A 19,001-nucleotide genomic window follows, 5' to 3' on the forward strand; every position below is an offset into this window, starting at 1 on the left:
AAAAAAGCAAAATCTAATGTTCCATTTGTGGTATTTTTATGGCAGGCAGAAAATGTGCCTGTCACAAAAATACAGCTTTGGTCTGTCAATCCTGGAGATGCTACCAAAGCAGAGTGCCTAGCAGCACCATCCCTCAGAATAAGGTGTTTTCTGATGCCAGAGAGTGCAGATTTAAATGTAAAAACTCTGCTGTCTCTGGCATCCGATAACCATCATTCCAAAGCAGGGCTGTCTTAACAGCATTTTAGGCCCCCAGGCAAAGCAGTGCACTGCCTACACAACCACTCACAGGAATAAAAATGTTTAATGGAAAACTTGTGTTAAATTCTGGTCTGCATGGGGCCCCTATGCTCGTGGGGCAAATGCCAGCGTGCCCATGCATTAATTTAAGACAGCACTGTTCCAAAGATGCACAGGGCAGCAGTGCATGAATGGGGGGACACAGGAGACTCAGTGGGGTGGTGGTAATGGGTTAGGGGCCAGAAGAGTGTCCTGGGCGTGGAGGTGAGGGATGAGGGAAGTTTCAGCCACATGAGTCACAGAGAGAGGAGACTCAGGAGGGGATGGGAGTAGAGAGGAGTAAAGGGGCAGCAGGATTGTGATGGGTGTCACAGGGCACAGAGCAGTAGGGAGATACTGGGCCTGTGAAGACAGAGGGATATGCAGGGAGCAGGGCCGCAGCCTGCTAGCACAATAGGATGGACTTGTGCACTTGCAAGCTTTTAACAGGCAGGTGACACAGGACCTTAACACTTCTGCCTCTAGTTGCTCGTCTTCCTTTTATTGGCTCAACAGCAGTGCAGAGCCAATAAGAGGAGAGTAAGCCTCATTTAAAAACAAAATGATCATATTTGTGGCCGCAATGTAAAAATTGTGGGATTTTTACAAAAGTGCAGATTTTTCTTTTTTTGCAAATCAGAAAATTGCGCTATCCTGGGGAGTCTGCACAGTTTACCATAAATGTGACTTTCTAAATGTGCTTTGAACTAAGAATAAAATAAGTTGAGGGCTCAACCCACAAAAAAAGTGATATCTGAATCTGCAGGTTTCCAACCTCATATGGGTGCAGATTTCTGACTTTCTGTAATTCACAAAGGTTTCCCAGAATACGCCTTAAAATATGCAACACGTTGCAAACGTCCGTTGTTCCCTTTACCTTTTGTGATGTAGCATTTGTGCCATTTGGATGCACTTCCTCATGCACAATTGTACATAGTGTTCAAGTGTGTACAGGGAAAATGTCACCATATTTTTGCAAAGGCAATGTTTGTATTAAAAACATTTGAGCTCCACAGGTAAAATGTCTTTCCCAGTGGATAAACCCATTTCTCTAGATCACACCAGTTCTGCACGCCTTCCGACCCACTATGGAAACCAGTTGCAGGACAGGAATGGGTTAGAGAAAAGTTTGAGAGTACACATAATCTCCAAAAGTGTGGATTTATCAAGGTTTCAAGGGCATCTCCACCCTGGAAAGTGAACCCTGTTTCTGGAGCCGTAATTGGCTGAGTGCACTATTACACTATTGTGAGGAAATGTTACAAATGTGCAAATGGATTTACGAGTGCAAGCTCACTTTTTGTAAATGCCATGCACTCGTAAGTTGTCATGTTTGTGTGGAAGGTGAACCTGTACACAGAAACTGTTTAGTGAATGGACCCTATTTATTTATTTATTAATATTTAGGAGTTATATATAGTAGTGTGTCTCTTCTAACTTTTACTTCACAGCGCTCACAGTCTGAATAAGTTGCCAGTGTGAGAAAGAAAGAGACAAGGCCCTAACTGTAAAAGTTTTTTTAAGCCCTATTTCCTTTAAGGAAATCATGGTTTTTTTTGTTTCTTTTTATTTAAAAGCAATCACAGACATGGTGGGTTGCTGGTACTTGGAGGACACCATCTTCGTGATTTTGGCCAGTAGGAGTGAGTCAAAATTTGAAGCCTACCTAATGAATATTAATTATGTAGCTGACAGGGGGGTCAAGTTAGATTTCTTAGATTGCAAAATGACCCAGTTTTACATAGATTGGTTCGCTCAACCAGATTGGGTGTGCAAAAGGTCACTGCACCGTTTCTTACCACTTTTTACACATCCAGTCTTAGCACATCTGGCCGTTGGTACCTAGCTCATTTATGAGCAAGAGGGGCGAGGCTTCCTTCAGATCAGCTGCGTTCCGCGCGCACCTTTTTGCTGTAATTGCCGTGATTGGCTCGCTCTTCATGTCATCGCCGACGCATTACAGCTCCTTGATGCCGTGACATAGTTCAGTCCCTTTGCATTCTTCAGAAGTGGCGCTCCTCTCAAGTCAGTCAGGAATGAGTCAGGAGTCGCCTGGCGGCTTGGGGCTGATGAGCAGCGCACAGCAGGAGCCCGGCTGCGTGCAAGTCCAGGACTGCAGGGAAAACGGAAGACTCTTTAGGGAGGTGGGTAATGAAAGAATTGCAGCCCGAAGCGCCGTCATGCAAAACAGAATCCGCATATGTCACTCCGAGGAGATGTCACCGCTTGAAAGATGCTCACGTGCACCATGTGCTTATCACTCCAGTGATCATCTCATGTTTAACTGCTGCCAGTCTTTTTGGCGGGGTTCTTTGGCGTCCATGTGGCAGTGTGACCCTCCAGTAAGTGCGCACGCTGCGACTGTTTTCAAAATGATTTTAGAATAGTGCAGAAGAAGCTGTTGACATCCAAGGCCATGGAAATGCACAGACCAATTGCCCAGGCGATACACCTGCCCAATGTCTTTTCATTTTATTGACATGTTATTGGGGGACTTGCATAGCGCAGACCTATTAAAAATGTACAACAAGGCGCTTTATTTTATTGCGCTCGAAATCATAAACATGGCCGGTGAATGTTGAGAGCATCAGAAAGCGAAAACAGTGCTACCTTCCAAATACCGAGTCGCAAAACAGTATTTTGCGAGTCGCAATTTATTTGCGAGTCGCAAAACACTGTTTGTACATGGGCTCATGCTTTTTAGCGTGTGCAAACAGGTCTAAGACCCGTTTGTGCACGCTAAAATCCGTCGTACATCTGGCCCAAAGATTCAGAGATCAATGCAGTGCCGAGGATGATCTCTTAGTTTGGTGGGCGACAGTCTTGCCAGGATGGAGGAGGAGATGACATCCACGTCCCTGATGGGCAGCGGGCCACCATCCAGGGTCCAAATCAGCCCTTCAGTCTTGGTGTGAGTTGTGACTGAGCTCCCAGAGAATCAAAATAGCCTAGATTAGAATAACTTATGTGATTTATCTGAGGATCCTGATCTTACCTTTGGTAGAGTGAACAACAATGCCTTTACTTAGTGAAAATTGTACATGGTTCTGACATAGCAACACTAACCAAGTTAGACGAAAAGAAAAAAACATGAATGATCAAAATGACAATAAAAGTGAAGTAATTCTTATGTGTTGATGAGAAGTTATGATAAAAAACAATTTACAGACATGATTTTTTAATCAAAACCGTTTTTCGACTTGAGTCGTCTGTGGTTCACAACAATCGCTACTAGAGGGCAGCAACGCTATCATTCTTGGCTGTGAAATAAATGCCCTCCGCTGGAAAGGGTAATGAGTTTGGATGGTGCCCTTTAAAACCACAGTTTTACTCACATGGAGCAACACTTGTTCTTGTTTGATGACAAAATGATGAAAAGAGTCCAGATATTCAGGACTGGTATTGTAAGTTCTTTCTCAGTGCCCCAAAAGTCGCCAGGCATTCAGTTTCTTGGACCTCAGGCCTTTGTTTCAAGAAGTGAGATGGACTTTAATAACTTCCAACCAAATCCTCTGTCAAAAGGCCAGTTGTTTCAGGTGTCCTGTTTTTTCCAGGCACCCATAGCTTCCTCTGTGCTTAAGATCTGCCGCACTCTAATAGCTTAGTTAGACGTTGTAAACAGTAGTTATGTACTTTAGGGGTGGACTTGGACCCAGACCACCTTTGTTATTGTGGGAACAGTAAAAGACTGGCTTTCTAGACCATTTAGGCATCTTATAGTTCCACAGATTAAGGACAAAACTGGAGACTAGGACCCTCAGATAGGAATTCCGCCAAGAATGTCATTTTCTTAATTCTGAGTACTGTTCAGTTCTCTCCCTTGAAAGTAGTACTTAGCAATTTTCAAAGGTTGATCTAAGCTATATGTAGTAAATGAAGATAGCGCCACACACAAAGCTTGGTTAGTTCCTCTTTATTCAGCCCACCAAGACGTGCCTTTCCCTATGCCAGCCCCAGAGCCAACTGCTCTCCCCATTCAAAACCCCACAATCCTTAACACAAAGGTTCTGTTCTGACAATACGAATATGACACCTTTTCCCCCTTCCCCATAACACAGGGGTTTCAAGGAAAAGAGCAACTGACAAGTTAAAAGAAATAGAACAAATAATGCAACAAAGAAAATAACCATAGTCATAAGCAGCAGCTTACTCATATTTGAAGAAACAAAGATTAAAATCGTCTGAAAAATAAGTGTTCAAGTTTACCTAGCATAAGAACAAAAATGCAACTCCGCAATATTCACTGAGCCTTTGCAATTCTCAAGCTGAGCTCAGCACGTAATCACATAAATACGCGGGGAATTTTCTCTCTCTTCGTACTCAACCCCTTTCTTCGCCCTGCAAAACCTCTTCAGCCCACTACTATCAGCAAAGCTGGTATCCCTCACTCAATTGCTCTCAAAACTAGGCACCGCATCTCCCGTCCACACAATACCACTACAACATTCATCACCCTCCACCTGCTATTCACTACATTCACCACCCTTCTGAAACAAAGTCCTCTGTGTCTATTCCACTTACTACCACTCTCCAGCACAATATACTCCTCAAACACCTCTTTGACTTTGAATGGACCTCTAAACTTAAACAAAACCCTGCTGCAACGACCATCCTTGACCATCACCCAATCACCTCTCTGAATCTTGGAACCCTTTGAGCCTTTTCTAGGTACTCATGGCTCCTCTATGCGTCCCAACTATCCAGTCACCAACTTGGTCCTTGCTTTATGCCCCCGCATAACCTCAAAAGGAGATTTATTTAGGGAAGTATGATGTGCCCACACAGCTTCTTGGACTGCGACAGAAACATCCAAACCACACAACATGGCTAACTGTACAGTACCCTTAACCATACGATTCATCCTTTGAGTTTGCCTTGTGGGTTGTAAAATGTGATATGGTGATGCTTAATAGCGTGATCAGAAAGAAATCCTTCATCTCACAAGAACTTAGTTGCGTGCTATTATCCATCAACAAAACATGAGGAAAAAATGGAAATAGTATCTTTTGTAGAAATCTCCTTCATAAATATGACCTCCAACCACTTGGAATAAGCATCCAAAAGCACCATAGCAAATCTAAGATCTCGATTTACATAGCCCAGAGGGCCAATAAAATCCAGACCAACAGTATGCTACACTTCTCCTGGATCCTGAATATTACCCATTTCAGCGTGCAGCCCCATTTTAAATCGCTTTTCACTTTCCTTACACAGCAGACACATTTCCACCCACTGAGCATCTACCCCCAGGCCACCAAAAATTTTAGTCATAGTCCGCCCCAAATATTCCTCATGAGCCAACTGGATGACCCTCCCCCTCAAATTCTCAGGTGGCACAAATCTGTCTTTTCTCATCAATACAGTACCATCACAAACAGATAATTCATCCAGTAGCTTGACAAAAGATCTTACTGACACTGCAACTGGGCTTTCCCTCGTGCCACCATCTTACACACCTCCTGCAAAACTTCGTCTCTGCTCATTTCTTTCACCTACTCATCATTAAAAAAAAAAAAAAACACCATGACAAGCAACTTTCTCCAACCAAGTCACTGCCCCCTCCTTCTCCATATTACTGACAGCATCAGCCTCAACCACCTTCCAATCCACAGATAATCATGACAAAGCATCAGCTGGAGCACTAGTCCGCCATCCAGGAATGTACTCAACAGAATACATGAATTCTTGCAACTGAGCCACCAGTCTTGCTAATCTGACTGATCCCTTTCTAGCCCCACCCGGAGTTAAAACTTTTATAAAAGGTTTGTGAATGTGTCCTAAAATACTCTGCCGTTCCGGCAGCCACCAATGCCTCGCGCTCAATGACAGAGTACTTCTTTTCAGTTTTTGTCAAAGACCACAACCCAAAAGCTACTGTCCACTCAAGTTTACAATGGAAGTGGGCTAAAACAACACCCAACCCTGATGCACTAGCATCAACAGTGACAACAGATTTCAAAGACGTATCAAACGGCACAAGTATACCTGCACCACACACCTCTTATTTGATCATGTAAAAACATTTTTTTTAACATCACCCCCTCTTAAAGGACACCCTTTTCTCAACAAAACCTTCAAACCTTCCATCTTTGTCGCAAAGTTATCTACAAACTAATCATAGTATTCGATGAGTCCCATGAATTACCTGAACTGATATTTGTCAATGGGCTGAGGAGCCAACCTTATAGCAGTGAGTAGGTCCCTCCTTAGTTTCACACCCTCCCCACAAATTGCATCACCCAAATACTCCCTTTCCTCACAGAGAAAGACACGCTTTTCCATATGTAAAGTAAGGCCCACCTCCCTCACTTTCCTGAGAACCTTTCTCAATATCATATTGTGCTGATCCACAGTTGCTCCATAAATCAAGCTGTCATCCTAAAAATAATATGTTTGAAAACCCTTCCACACTTGAGACATGACCATTTGGAATACACTCGCTGCCGAAGATAACACGAACGGCATTCTAGTGAAACCGAATGTACCCCATCGTCATAAAAGCTGTCACATCTCTGGAAGATTCATGTAATCTAATTTGATGGTAAACACTCTTCAAATTTAATTTTGAAAAGTACTTACCACCATTAGGCAACATAAGTAACTTATTAATGTTTGGGAGAGGAAAACTATCAGTGATAATGTTCTGGTTCACACTGCGTAAGTCCACACAAAACCTCAAATGGCCATCAGCTTTTTTAGCAATCACAACCAGAGATAATCAACTAGAGGCTTCAACAGGTTCAATCACACCCTACTCCACCATTTCACACAGCATCATACTCACTGCCTCCCTCACCACAATAGGAACCTTTAGCAGGTTTTGTTTTATGGGCACGACACCGGGCTTTACACAAATCTTGTGAACATACTCCTCCAACACCCCCAACTCCTCTTGCAACACCTCCTTCACCTCACTAAAAATCTCCACACTGTTGTCCTCTACCACCATGACCAGTTCTGCTGTCCTAGGGTTCACAATGATACACAGATCGTACTGATGCATCCATCCTAAGATTGGAGGACTGCTCTCTGACACATATACCTTCTCTTGTGTCAGTCGTGTTGTCAACTTGATGGAAGAATTAAAATACCCTAAGATATCTATTTCCTCCTCTTGATACCCTCCAGGACACACATATTTGGGTAATAGCTCCATGTGGGACCAAAACCTATAAAACACGTCTTTAGGAATAATAGTATTCCTGGAACCTGATTCCACCATAAGCTCCACATCAGCTCCTCTCACAGTGAACCACGCCTTAGGCCTTCTTTTCCTTCTTTCCACTACCTCTTCATCGGCAAATTCAAGATACGCTCTTTACACTCTTCTTCGATTGCACCCCTGCTCGTCATCACACATCACAGCCACCTTGGACTTAGGCCACTCCTTACACATGCGTGTGTAGTGCCCCTTCCTGCTGCATTTACTACACTCTGCCAATTGCACACATTTTTTGCTTTCGACCCATGAAAAGTACTCCCACACCGATTACACCTACTCGATCTAGGTCTATTGGTAGAGGTCTTCTGTATTCTTTGTGCACTCTTCCCTACAGCTCCAAGCCTGCAACTAGCTTTATCCAAATCATCTACCTCAGCGACCCCACTACTCTCAGTCGAACCAGTAAGTAATCGCTTGCTCATCTCTCTCATGCAAAATTCTGACTCCTCTACCACCTTGCCATACAGATAGCATCCTTAAAAGAAGGATAAACAAATCCTTCTTGGACTGTAGACACTAACTTAGAAAACTGTCCAAGACTACACATCCTAATGTTTTCATACATTCAGTTCCTAACATTTTTTATACTATGACTCAGTACTGTTCCACAGCGATAACTTGCTGTCAATACAATGCTACAGTTCTTCACGTGTCAGCATTTCAATATGGAAACCCAAAGTCTTACTTTGTTTTTTCCCACACCCTCCCAGATTCCATCCCAAAGCCACCCCATTCCAGTCCCCAGAGAATCAAAGAAACATCCTACCCCTTCAGGGAGCATATGATGTTAGTACTTGTGGCCAGCGGCTCCTCCAGCCACAGGGTGCAAGGATGTTTAGGGGGCACCATAGGTTCCCCCCTGGCCCCATAGTGGAGGGCCATGCAGGAAGGAGGCCCTGGTAGGGGACGCTTAAGTCCCTTTCTGCCTGCCTTTTCATGTCGAACAGACCGCCATGGAAGGGCATGTGTAAAGTGACATTGTAATCCCAATGGCGTAGCCAAGGCTGGCCCTGCCGTCTTTATGGGATTACTATTCTGCCCACCGCCCTGATGGGCTCTGTGATCTGTGCAGCAGAATTCCCCACGGGCTTCCCTCTGACCGCCAGAATTGCAATACGTAAGTCGGTGGAAACTTATGGTTTCTTCAACGAGCTGTCGGATGACTTTCCGCCTGACATCATAATTAGGCCCATAGTTCCGGCTTGTTTTCCTGCATGGACATTTCCAATCACATGTTGAGGATTTGCTCCAAATGTGAGCCATGAAATATTTCTCTGAAGGCTGATATTTAGAATTTCTCTTTTTCATGTTCGCAGTTTGTACAACTCGTGTGAAAATTGCAACTGAGTTACAAAAGGTCAAAAGTGACAATTTGATTACAAAAAGTGTTTTCATGTTTTGGTAAATAATACATGCAGTTGGGAGTGGTTGGACTGGTCTTCTACTGTTCAAAATAACAGTTTTCCAGAGTCCAAAAATCAGTAACCTCATGTGGAAATACATCAAACATTATTTTCTACAGTGAGAGGCTCAAGGAAAGATGTTGTTGAGGAGCCTCAAGTTGGTGAGTGAAGGAAGAAAAGGCTTATCTTGTACCCTTCTCCTATATTCTTCTGGGAATTTCGAGGATCTCTTACTCAGTGCTTTGTGATGTGTGAGTGTTGTCAATCAGAGAGAGTTTTTAAGCTGCATGTATGCACTTTCCATGCCATCCAAGTATCGAACAGATTGCCTGGCATAGGTTGAAATAGTGGGTTCTTGTGTGAGAAGAAGTTTTCTTCTTGACTCATATGTCATTTTCTGTCTTGTCTGTTTCTTTATGTCTTGGTGCAGCATCTTTGAGCAGGATAGGAATGTATTGCTTAAGAAAGAAAGGGAAAAAAGGAACCAGGAAGAACCACTAACTGAATGGCAGCTTGATAACAGTTACCCTCTCTTCAGTGAACCATATAAGGTATGTGCCCAACGCTATCCCGACTTGTCATGCATAATTTGAAAGTTCAGATTAGTCTAGATGAAATTCAGTGCACATCTGAAAGATGATTACACCAATCTTATGCACGGGGAACTCTATGTAGCAGTCAGTTTGATGTGTCCCTCATGCATGCAAATCTGTTGCAAGACCTTTCAGTGGAACGGAGACACTCGGGAGACAGCCATAAATCCCCGTATACCAATTGACATATATGCCTACTTTTTTTTAGTTTGCAACAATTCTTTATTGGTATTTCTATGAAATTTCAGAAGCGCCAAGCGCCAGTGTCTGCTCTTCTGATCTAACTCAGAATCTACTCTAATGCCTTTCCTTATTACTAATAATTTCTACTTCTCACCACCACCATTTGCTCACCCTGCTCCCATCACTTCTCTGTATTGCATTCTATTACTCCCCCCACACCCCTCTGTTCCTCTCACCTCGGCTGGCATAATCCTATATTCCACTCCAGCCCATGTTCACTCTTCAACGGCTGTCACAATTCCTTGGGTACCCTGCTCTCCCTTCTGTGTCGACAATGAAGCACACTCCCCCTTGTGTGATGCAACCTACTTTGATTCTGTGCTCTGGTGTACCTCAGTCTACCTCTTTTGTTCAATTTTCCTCCAACCATATATTCCATTATATGCCATGATTATTTTACCAGTGCATCCGCCCACTGGTAGTGTGAATCCAAAAAGGAATTCAGCTTAACATTAGCCACTTCTTGCACGGCAATCCATTTAGTAAAATTGCAAAGTTAGTTGAAAGTGCTAACTTCTGGAAAAGGAGCAAACTTTACAGGAGTTATCCCAGGTGCAACGTATTGAAGGTGGTACATAGCGAACCACATTTAAAAAAAAAGGCAGTATCCTTCCTGGGTCTTTTGTAGCAAGTGGCCCCTTCTATAATATGGATTGCAGTTTTATTCACATGCAATCTGATGGGTGTGAGCCCTCATTTACATGGGCGTGTGAGCTCATGCAAATGAGGGAAGGTATTAGTCCATATGCCTGCACCTAACTTTATAACTTTGGTACTTTTGTTTTTGGTCACACAAATTCAAAAAATGAGTCTGAGGTATAGAGGAAAAGAACAACGTTAGTGGTCCATATATTGTGTAATCAAATCCCAAACCTTTAACATTATGTTGGTTACCTGGCAATAGTATAAGTTGGAGGGGCTGCCCTTACTTGGCCACCAAAAAACATCCCATAAAGCCCTACCATCTGCAGCTTAGTCAAAATGGTCACATTGTTTGACTTTTTGTATCCATTCTCCAAGTGTGGGCATATGAGCCATTCTCTTAAAAGGGAGTTTGGCTGGCAGGTTTTGGAAAACTTCTCTCCCCCGATGCTGCCAACATCCTGTCCTAAGGGGGGCTCCTTTCTTTTTGCAAATTATTTACCTCCACAACTCGGTGGTCGTTAGCTCATCAATGGTTTGCGACAGCAATTGCAGTCACAAACTATCAATGAATTCCTTTCCGAATTGGAAAGTAGAGGGAGGTAACCCTTTCATGAACCCTCCTATTTGCAATTCAGAAACTATCACAAAAGTTATTTTGCTAGTCTAAAGAGATATGCAATTCATTAAAAGGGTTTTGTACATTATAATAGGTACTTTTGTGGCCACATACCTTGTGATTTTGTGACATGAGGCCCTTAATGCTAAAACTGGCTTAGAAGCTGGCACTAACTTATCGGTCTAAAGGTCCCAAATGTTTGAATGTTCCAAATTATTTTAACAAACGTAGCACAGAATATCAGTCCATTACACCATGTGCAAAAACATAGCGTTTGGGGAGGCCCTTTATGGAGCTGACTCGTGCTCCACAAATGCTCCTACTCCTTTAAATATGCCTACAGATGTGACTAATAATAAAGATGATTAGAACCTTTGCAAGACTAGTTAACGCTGTTTACTTTTCTAAAGCTATGTACTTGCTCTTACTCACAAAGCCATTGGAATGTACCAGCACCAGACATAGGGCTTCCAAAAAACTCCATGTAATTAATACACCTCTTTTTCTGCAGCAAATCAGTGCTTTCTGGAATGATTAATTCTGGTTCAGTTCAAATCAGACTAAATAATCTGAAAGCAATGATTTGTAAAAGAATAAAAACTAAATGGAAATTTTAGATCCAAGTAACATACCACCATCTAATGTATGGGGTTATTTTATCAAACTAGAAACAATTGCATAGGGCACCTCATGAAGTGGCCAACACAGTATAATTGTGAGGCTTCATTCCAATCTTATGACAGAAATAAGATGAACTATGGGCCTGATTTAGAGTTTTGAGGATGGTGTTTACTCCAGCAGGATGGCTGAGGACAATACCTCCGACATCCTGAGGGACCTCCGTCTGCCAAATTCAGAGTTGTTCGCTGGCCCTATGACAGAAACTGCTGTCATGGTGGTTCCTGTCAATGCATGAAACATTTGAAGGACAGTACAGTCAAACATGATAGCCACCTAGCACACTTTTGAGAACATTTTTTTTAAATAAATAAAGTCCCGAAGCACGAGTTTGCTTTTGAAAAACAAAAATGCTAATGGTCACACATATTGGGAGTTTTCTCCCAGGGTGACAGGGTCATTTTTGTTTCCTGTCCCGTACAGCCAGGGTTTTCTCTAAAGAGAGTAGATGGTATACATTCCTTCCTTTGACGGCCCGTACTTTGTCGGGCCATCAAAGGAAGAATTATGTGGAGAAGCCACAAGCAAAGGATTGGTACTATATTTAATTGAACTGAATGTCATTGGAATATTAATGATTTTTCCCATTAAATCAGAGAAAGACATATCGGTATCAAAGTCACAGAAGAAAAGAAATTCACAGAGATTTTTATTCATTGACTTTATTACAAATGGTGCAAGAAATAAGGCACTGAATAAACAGATTTTGGTACCTCCATTCTGGTGACCTGCAGATCTATCATTTCACAGTTTCACTTTAATACTCATTTTGCAGACAGGGGATGCGGATCCACTATTGAGGTTTAAGAACTGATTTGCGGTGTTTTTCATTTAAATATAATTTCTGGATGCCACTCAGACATAGCTTTTGCGCTGGGTGAATGCTCTCACCGCAGTAGCAATAGTGCTGACTCCAAGCAGAAGCATCTAAATCATGGAACCAGTGAATGCATAACATCTTAGCCCCTGGATGTCATCCGCCTTTCTGAGTACCACAGATAAAAGAGCAGCCCTGCTTAGAAACCTTGACACCTTCAATAAGAGAATCCAATGCCCTACCACTTACTTCTACCATCTACCTTCTGTCATCACTCAGGAAGAACTAATCAGCAGCCCTTTTCTAAAAGGACCTCACAGAATCTTTTTGGGTAGCCTTTTCTCCATTCTCCCTCAGTTCAATTCTGGGTATCCACTCTCTATCTACAGGGGTGCAGTCAATACACTCCCACTAAGTAGGAAAGCTGTATCTACTCTCCATCACACAATGCAAAATGCATCCCACTTGTCTATGCACTAAAGCTTTACATCACATAAGGAATCTTACTACTACGCACTTAGGGACAGATTTACTAAGGGCTTGTGTTGTCCTTGCATCAAGCAAGGTGACGCAAGGTAACACAAGCCTTTTAATGGGATTTACTAAGCCATGCATAGTCACCTTGCATGGCTCTGTGTGGATTAGTACATCCAGAGTAACACAAAGCAGAACAAATCACTGCCTTGCATTACTCTGTGTTGAAAAGGTGGAGCATGGGTGGAACATGGGCATTCTCATGCATCCACCCAGGTATTTTGATGCAATCCCAGATTTACTAAGGTGAGTAAATCTCGGATTCCATCAAAATGGTATGCCTTCTCAATTGAGGCGTAACAAGGAGAAACATCTGTGTTGCTCTTTGTTACTTCCTCTTTCTATGTGTGCTGCAGGAAAATACCTCAAAGGATTATTTCTGTGCATAAAAATGCCCCTTCCTGCACAATAGCAATTCTATTCATAATGCAGGTACCCTTCCACCATAGTGCAAGAGTACCTGTGTTGGCAATATGCAGCACACAGTGCACCAGTGCAGAGCGAGAGCAGAAATACATCAAATCTTAGTACATACGGTACTTTTCTGTTCTCTCCCTTTCATGCAATGTAGCGCAGCCGGCTGGGTTACGTTGTGTGACTTCTTAGAAAATCTGCTCCTCGCTATATATCCACCTAACACACACACACATATGGAATGCCAGCACAAAGATCTAGGGGGTCACAAAAATCCCTTTGGGGCATCTGTGACAATCGATTTTTAGTCTCCATCACCACCTCTTCTGTTCATCAGAGCCTTTCTATGATCTTTAGCTTCCCTTTTGCTGATTGCAAATCCCGTTGATGCTTTGTTAGCCATTAACCATTTTTCGTAACTTCAGCCATCTTAGTTTCTCAAACCCTTTCTGTCATCCTTCACAGACCACACTCATTTTCACCAATCCACCTTTAAACCTATCTTCCAAATTCAGTCTTTATGGCTTCAGATCCACCCTCAGACTACTGTGGCAGCGTCAGACCATATTCTCCATACTCAGAGGTCAGTGTGTAACAGTTCTTGCTTTTTTTGCCCCTTTGCAGGCTCTGATTTTGTAACATTATTACCAGTTCTATATGTTGGCTGATGAGGTGGGGATTTCTAGGGGTTGGTAGAATAAGAATCATGAATAAGAACCATTTGCAAAAGGGTTGTCCTAAGACATTTGGCCGAGACTCACCTAGGTGTCCACATGCACCGGGTCTTCTTCCTTCACTTCCAGGTCCTTTTGCACCTTTAGGCATTGGTCCTCCTCCTAGTCCTGTTCCATGTCCTTCTTTTTTGGGTTGCTTTGGTTTTCCTGATCCTCATCCTGACCCTGGTCTCACTAGTTCTGGTCACCCTGGTACTGCTTTTCTGAATATCTGGTGTAGTCCTTCCTGACCCTGCTCCTGGCTAATCTTTGTATTAGCCCTTCCGGGGGCTCCTGTTCCTGGTACTACTGATCCTCATCCTGATCCTGCTGGTCTGTTGGGTCCTTATCCACCTAGCCCTTTTGTCCTGGTTCTTCTAGGGTTGGCACTCCTAGTAGTCCTGGTGTGGGTCATCCTGGTTTTCCTTGTCCTGGTCCTTGTGGTCCACCTAGTTCTGCCTCCACTGGTGGTCCTGGTCTTCATTATTAGGTCATCGGTTCCTGGTCCTGCTGGTTCCCTGGCCTTTTGTATCCTATCCCTCTTAGGCTTCACCCTCTTAGCTCTTGTCTTCCTGTTTTGGGTCATTCTTGTTCTCCTGGACATGTGCCTTGTCCATATGGTTCTTCTGGCACTACACCCAATGGACTGGGCTCTCTTGGTCCTGGCACTATTTCTTTGGGTCCTTCTGACCCTTGTCATTTTGGTCCTGTCCCTCCTGGACATCCAGGTCCAGTCCCCTTAGTCTTTCTGGTTCTAGCTGTTATGGCCCCCTGATCTTCCTCACTCTGGCCCTGTTATCACCAGGTTCTGGTCTTTCTGTTCCACTTTGTACTCTGGGCCCTGGTCCTATGGTCATAGTCCACCTGGAACTCCTAGGTTTGTTCCTGGTCCTATTGGTACTGATCCTTATAATCCTTCTTGGTCTGGTCCTCCTGGCTCTGGTCCTCCTGATATTCTTGGTACTGACCCTCTGGTCTTCCTTGGGTATTCTGGCCCCCACTCCTATTGGTCTGGATCTTGTCTTCCTGTATCTGGTCCTCATGGCCCTAGTGTTCATGCTGCTACATAAACTCATCATGTTCCTCCTTTATCTGGTCCTCCTTAGCCAGGCCATCCTGTTGCTCATCTTCCTGGCCATCATGTTCCTAGCCCTGTGGCCTGGACCTCCAGGCTGGGATCATTCCGGTCCTGATCCTCCTTTTCCTCCTCACCCTGGTCCTCTTAGATCTGGTATTCAAGGTCCTGATCCTCTTTGCCCTGTTCTTCCTGATCCCCTTCGTTATTTGGTTTCCTGGACTTCTTAGAACTTTTCCTTCTGACTCTGGTTGCTTGTTTTCCTGGTCTCAGGGAAATGGCACTCCTGACCAAGGGAATGCTATTCTTGTATTTCATAATCGCTGTCCTTCTCAAGATTCTATTCCCATTATCCCTGAACCTCTTTGTCTTGTTGCTTATAGTTTGGGTTCTCCTGGCCCTTGTTCTCCTGAACCTGACCCACCTGCTAGCTTTGTCTTGGTCTCTCAGATCCTGGTCATCATGGTCCTTCTTGTCCTGTTGTTCTTGTTATCATAAACTTTGCCTTTTAGCCATCATGACCCTTCCTGGTTACCACAGTCATGACCAATCTGGCCCTGTTCCTTTGTTATCCTTTTGGTCCTAGTCACCATGTTGTGGATTTCCTCACTGTCAGCCTCCTAGACCTGGAACCACAGGTCCTGGTCCATTTTGAGTCTCGTGTCCTGGTACTATTAGTCTGTGTCCTCCTAGTTTGGGTTTTCTTTGCTCTGCTGGATCTGTTCATTGTCCATTTAGTCCTACTGGCACTGCAGCCATTGATCCCAGTCCGCTTGGTCTAGGTTCTCCTTGTTCGGGTCTTCCGAAGCCTGTCATTTTGGCCCTCGTCCTCCTGCCCACCACTGTCCATTCCACTTAATATTCCAGATGCTGGTTTGCTTTTTTATCTCCTCATCCTGGTCCTGTTACTTGTAATGATTGCTCTGCCCCATTTGGTGGTCCAAGCCCTGGTCTCCTAGGTCCTGATCTACATGACCCTCTAAGCCAGGGGTCTTCAAAGTGTGGGGCGCGACCCCCAGGGGGGCCATGAAGTGATGGAAAGGGGGTCGCACATTCCCGGTCACACTTCTGCCCAGGCCCATCGGACAACAAAGGATTCAGCCCCCCTCCTACCCATAGTGTGTCTCAGCTCGAGCTGCTGTGGGCTCTGGGCTGTGTCTGCAGTCTTATCTCCAGCACAGCCCGGCACACCTGAGTTTTTCACAGGTCGTTAAAGACCATTTGCATGTTTACATACCTTTTGTAAACTGGTTACTGAGGCTGTCCCCGCAGTACTGTGAAGCAGGCAGGCGAGCGGAACGGTCTGGTCGCATTTACACATGGGAGGAAGCAGTGCATTCATCAGATTCCGTATGTGCATTTTAAGATTATTATCTTGGTCTGCATTAGGTGCAACTCGCTCCGTTTAGCTGGATGACGTCACATTCAAATCTGCTATAAGTCAAATAGGACCGAGCAGAACGGAGTAAGGTGCGACAGGTAACCACTACCAGAGTGCTTTCTGCGGTGGTGGAGCGGTCACTACTTACTCCATGCCGTGAATATTACACTCTGCGATCTGACGTTTTCAGTTTACTCAGTTAAAGCACGCATCTCCATCATTACAGGGCTCTTGGTAGCTGCGGGAATGATGGTGATTTTTATTGCATATAACAATAAATGTTTTCCCGTACTCACCCGAGGGGCTGACTGAAGCCTTGCTGTCCAAAATCAACACTGCCAGATCAAGGATGCCACCAAAAGGGGGACGCGGTTGGGAGTAAAGGTGGAAGTGAAAGATAGGAAAGCCCCGTTTTCACTGTCCACACAGGGCTGTTGCACTTAGTGTGTGTGCACTTAGTGTGTGTGTGACAAACTGAATGGGCAGGTCGATGCCCATGGCTTGCTAGGTGTATCACTGCAACACCCACTGCTGTACGTCTCCTTCATCATGCGAGGGTCCTTGATTTCGAGGGAAACGGGCTCAAAGGAAAACATTTGTAGGCTCTCATCTGTGGAAACATTTTTTTTTTGTTGCTGTTATGCTATGGCTCATCTGAGCGGTTAGTGGTAAGCAATCTGACTTTGATTTGGCACCAGCGCCCCAGTGCTCGGCCCAGTGCTGTAACGAAACTTGAAGGGGCCCCCCTGCAAAGCACAATGAGGGCCCCACCCAGCGGCCCGGCCCACCACCTACCACTTTGCCCCACCAACAAAATCACCAAAAGCCGTATTTTCAGCACTTATCTGTGCATACCTCTAACAGCAAATATAAATAGAATGCACTTTAATTGTCTTCTGGGGCTGCCTGAATGATGAGATCCATGACTGATAATTAAAGGGAACAAAGACAGAAAAGTCACATTAAAAATGATTACATACTTTTTTATTTATAACCCTCTTTAGTGCCAAGACGAGGTCTTTCCAGGCTCTTTAAACACATGGCTGGCATTTTTCTTTTGGCAACCCTACTTTATATTCCTTTTCATGAAATGCATTCTCATACTACAGCAGTAAATGTACAATTTATGAAGTAGGACTGTTATGAGGCAACTCACTGGTGCAACTAATGCCTGCGAGAGAGTGTAGTGCTGCCCGTGTGCGCTACAGCGCTGATGGGGCCCCTGGAGGCTGGAAAACGGGGGCTGCTGGGGGCATAGCTGCCAAGGTTTCAGATTGCCATGTGTGACATTTTCATAATTTCAGTGTAATTATGAGTGACATTTCAACGACTATGAGTGACACTTTCTTGCGAGTAAAATTAAGCAATGAAAATGATCAACACATATAAATATCAGAAATAACAGAAAATGAGGTGAATGAGAAGTGCAGATGGGCCTGGGAGGTGACGGGGCCAGAGAGGCCATGAGATAAATGTGAGAAACTGTTAGAGATAAGGGCAGTGAAAAGACAGAATGGCAAGAGGTGATTAAGGGTGAAGTGAGAAGTTGAATGGGGAGAGTTCAGGAGTTGTAAAAAGGGGTTAAAGAAAATGGCCTGCAAAGTGAGAGAGGGATCCAGGATTGGAAGAGGAGAGGATAGAGGGATGGAAGGGAGGGGTGAGAGAAAAGCGACATGGGTAAATTGCTTAACTCTGCACAAGACCGCCAGGGTTTTAATGGAACCCTGCTGCTCCCGGCCAAGGACAGGTGAGCTTCTAATGTGGCAGCACGTATTCCTGTGGAGTGGAAGGCCCATCACGAAGGTTGACCAGACATCTTTCTGATGTTAATTGCTGTATTTTAGTTATAAACTGGTGCTGATGGGGTGAAATATTTCCTCAGTGTTACTGTGTGCAAAAAAATGTCAAAATAATGAAGCAATTCTATCCCAAAATAACGCGGCATTACATAACATTATTTAAATTTTCTTCCCACACAATTTAGTCAAGCCTGTCGTGTAATTTGGTCCTCACCTGCCTCTTAATTCCAGAAGCCCTGCCTACAGGTTTAGAAATGTTTGTCAGGAGGGGGCCCTTATGACTGAAAATGTTGACAGGGGGGTCTCGGCACCCAAAAGTTTGAAGACCTCTGCTCTAAGCCCTGGTTCCAGTCCTCCTGGTCATGATCCTTTTAGTTCACCTAGTCCTCTTGTTCTAGTCTTCGGTGTGCCCTTTGGTACTGTCCTCCCTGGTATTCCTAATTCTTAATCCTTGTCCTGCTTATCCTAGTATTCTGGACATACTGCCATTACCATTCAGGTCCTCAATCAATCAAGGTGCTGGGGGTTGAGAGGGGGGCTGCTGATACTTCTGGGTGCTGGTGTTCAGTTGAAGAGCCAGGTCTTGAGA

At 44.1% G+C, this 19,001-nt stretch overlaps 1 protein-coding gene across 1 annotated transcript in view; it reads left to right on the forward strand.

Moving 5' to 3' along the window:
- The window catches only part of AFF3 (ALF transcription elongation factor 3), a 1,727,663-nt gene that overhangs the window by 370,737 nt on the left and 1,337,925 nt on the right, over positions 1 to 19,001 (forward strand). The window contains exon 2 of the mRNA XM_085622771.1: positions 9,335 to 9,455. Within this exon, the coding sequence (XP_085478897.1) occupies positions 9,335 to 9,455 (121 nt within the window). The remainder of the gene's footprint in view (positions 1 to 9,334; positions 9,456 to 19,001) is intronic.

This window comes from Triturus cristatus, chromosome 8 (genome assembly GCF_964204655.1).
Source record: "Triturus cristatus chromosome 8, aTriCri1.1, whole genome shotgun sequence".
Lineage (NCBI taxonomy): Eukaryota > Metazoa > Chordata > Amphibia > Caudata > Salamandridae > Triturus > Triturus cristatus.